At 57.1% G+C, this 2,923-nt stretch overlaps 1 protein-coding gene across 1 annotated transcript in view; it reads right to left on the reverse strand.

Moving 5' to 3' along the window:
• Positions 1-2,923, reverse strand: part of SELP (selectin P (granule membrane protein 140kDa, antigen CD62)) — a gene marked incomplete at both ends in the record, with an annotated part of 10,516 nt that overhangs the window by 3,154 nt on the left and 4,439 nt on the right. Inside the window, 6 exon segments of the mRNA XM_010291282.1 lie at positions 1-32; positions 158-343; positions 481-610; positions 612-688; positions 821-1,006; positions 1,998-2,150. Coding sequence (XP_010289584.1) covers positions 1-32; positions 158-343; positions 481-610; positions 612-688; positions 821-1,006; positions 1,998-2,150 — 764 coding nt within the window.

The raw sequence follows: 2,923 nt of genomic DNA on the forward strand, positions 1-2,923 counted from the left end.
GTCTGGAGCACTGAGCACTGGGCAGGTGATGGCTGCAGGGGAGAGGCACACTTCTAGTAGGAGCTTGGGGGTCTAAACTGCTGGGACCAAGAGGCAGGGAAACATCCTAATGTCACCTCAAGGCCAATGACACCCTGAGCTCTAGCAGCAGCTCTACCTTCACAGTGTGGCGAGTCCCCAGTCCAGGTCCCTATGGCCATGCACTCAAGGCTCTCTGACCCCATCAGTGCAAACCCCATCTGGCAGGAGAAGGAACATGTGGAGCCGAAGGCAAAGTCCCCATGGAGGTGGGAGCAGTTCAGCTTTCCTTGGTCTGGAGCACTGAGCACTGGGCAGGCCACGGCTGCAGGGATAGAGATACAGTTCAAGCAGGACCCTGTGGACTATGAGGCTAAACTGTTGGGATGGGAGGACCAAGAACAACCCAGGAATATCTCAGGGTCAACCCAAGGTCTGTGACGCCTTGAGCTGCAACTCTACCTTTGCAGTGTGGGGTGTCCCCAGTCCAGGTCCCCGTGGCCGTGCACTCAAGGCTCTCTGGCCCCATCAGTGCAAACCCCGTTTGGCAGGAGAAAGCACACATGGAGCCAAAGGTGAAGTCCCCATGGAGGGGGGATCTTTCCCTCCTCGACGTGCGTCCGGTCCAGCTCTCCCCGGTCTGGAGCGCTGAGCACTGGGCAGGTGATGGCTGCAGGGGAGAGGCACACTTCAAGTAGGAGATTGGGGTCTGGGGGACTAAACTGCTGGGACCAAGAGGCAGGGAAACATCCTAGTGATACCCCAAGGCCAATGACACCCTGAGCTCTAGCAGCAGCTCTACCTGCACAGCGTGGGGCATCCCCTGTCCAGGTCCCCGTGGCCGTGCACTCAAGGCTCTCCGACCCCATCAGTGCAAACCCCATCTGGCAGGAGAAGGAACACGTGGAGCCAAAAGCGAAGTCCCCATGGAGGTGGGAGCAGTTCAGCTCTCCCCGGTCTGGAGTGCTGAGCACTGGGCAGGTGATGGCTGCAATGGGAGAGCAGGTCTCAGAGACAGGATAGATGACGTTAAATCTAGGGATTAGAGCTGAATCCCTATCAAACAAAACCAAATCTATGGTGATATGTCTTTGATTTACCTTTCTCACCCAGACAAGTCTCACGTCTTTAAAAATAGTAGTAATGTAGTTGGTACAATGATTTTTCTGCCATACGAGTGATTTCCTGGGGGGGCAGTTGCTGCTCTGCCAGAGCCCTGTTTATCCCCAGCACTACCCCATGTTGCAGCCCCCGGGACGAAGGACCATGTCTCCTGACACCCAGATGGCTTTGGGGCTGTAGGGTGCCGGGATGGGATGGCTGCAATAGCTACAGGGGTTGTGTGCCAGCCTCACCCAGACAAGTCTCACGTCTTTAAAAATAGTAGTAATGTAGTTGGTACAATGATTTTTCTGCCATACGAGTGATTTCCTGGGGGGGCAGTTGCTGCTCTGCCAGAGCCCTGTTTATCCCCAGCACTACCCCATGTTGCAGCCCCCGGGACGAAGGACCATGTCTCCTGCAGCCCTACTCCCCTCCCTCCTGGAGGGGAGCAGAGACCTGCTTCTGTCCTTGTCACAGCGGCAGGGGGAAGGACACCCAGATGGCTTTGGGGCTGTAGGGCGCCGGGATGGGATGGCTGCAATAGCTACAGGGGTTGTGTGCCAGCCTCCCCAGCTGTGCCTGGCATGCTTCGCTGCATGCCGGGGCAGCACCCAACGTTTGCTGGGGCGAGCGGCTCCGCTGCCTGCGGGACCACCGCAGCTTAGTGCTGGTGGGACACCCAGCCTGGATGAGACAGTCCCCAGTCCCTGCACCGTCTGCTTTCAGACTGACACCAAACACTTTCCTCGGCAGACTTTTCCTTTCATAGCCATCTTACAGGCAAGCCTGATTCCCCGCAGGATCCCTGCAGGTGGCTACCACGGCCCCCAAAACCCAGTGCTGAGACACCCCTCAGCAGGCAGCCTGGGCTCTACCTTCACAGCACGGGGGGTCCGCGATTGCTCTCATCAGCTCAAACCGCTCCTGGTAGGAGAAGGCACACGTGGCGTTGAAGGCGAACTCGCCTTGCGGATGGGAGCAATCGACCCAGCCCCTTTCGGGGGCAGCCAGCTGGGAGCACGCGTGGGCTACAGGCAGACACAGGGCAGGGCACATGAGGGACTGGCAGCCTCGTCCCTTGCAGTGCCCGCAGCACCATCAGCCTTGCCGCAGAAGGAGCTTCTGCTTGCTTTTGGAGTAAACCCAACTGGCAACGCTTGCTAACGCAGCTTCGTTAACAGCAAGGGCGACCGACTGACTCATCTGATTCTTTGCTAAAACAAAAAATCAATCATATGTACAGCCAGCAGGAAAAAACAATGAGGTGTGCTTTGGGAAAGCAAGCCTTTGGAACTTGAAAAGCCTGGAGCAGGCAGGCTCAGCCCAGCTTGCTGGGGCGACTTCTACAAAACTGGGAGCCACCTCCTGACCCGGCCACTGCTGGGGATGCCAGCCACAGGACAGTCACGTCACATCACATCTCCATGCCCGTTCCCCTTAACTGCAGAAAGCTTTGCTGGTCTCTGCTGCCTAAAGCAAGCCCTGGGTTGGACCACAGGTCCACCCAGCACAGGCATCATCGGCAGCACTAACTTCAAGTCAGGCTTTTTTTTTTAAATATATATACAGAGACCCTGCCCACCCCCAACCCCTCCTGCTGGGTCTCCTGATACAGAAGGTCTCCAGTTGTGTCCCGTGTCTGCTCCAGTCCTTGACTTATCCCATCCTTGTGCAAGGCTGCAGACACACCATGCAGCGGCACAGGGAAGGTGGAGCAGGGCTCTCACATCCCCCAGAAAAGACCAACACCCATCTAGAGTGCCTGGCTGCAAACCCTCGAGCCATCAAAGGGAAGACTTTC

The sequence above is a fragment of the Phaethon lepturus genome, unplaced genomic scaffold (genome assembly GCF_000687285.1).
Source record: "Phaethon lepturus isolate BGI_N335 unplaced genomic scaffold, ASM68728v1 scaffold15857, whole genome shotgun sequence".
Taxonomy (NCBI): Eukaryota; Metazoa; Chordata; class Aves; order Phaethontiformes; family Phaethontidae; genus Phaethon; species Phaethon lepturus.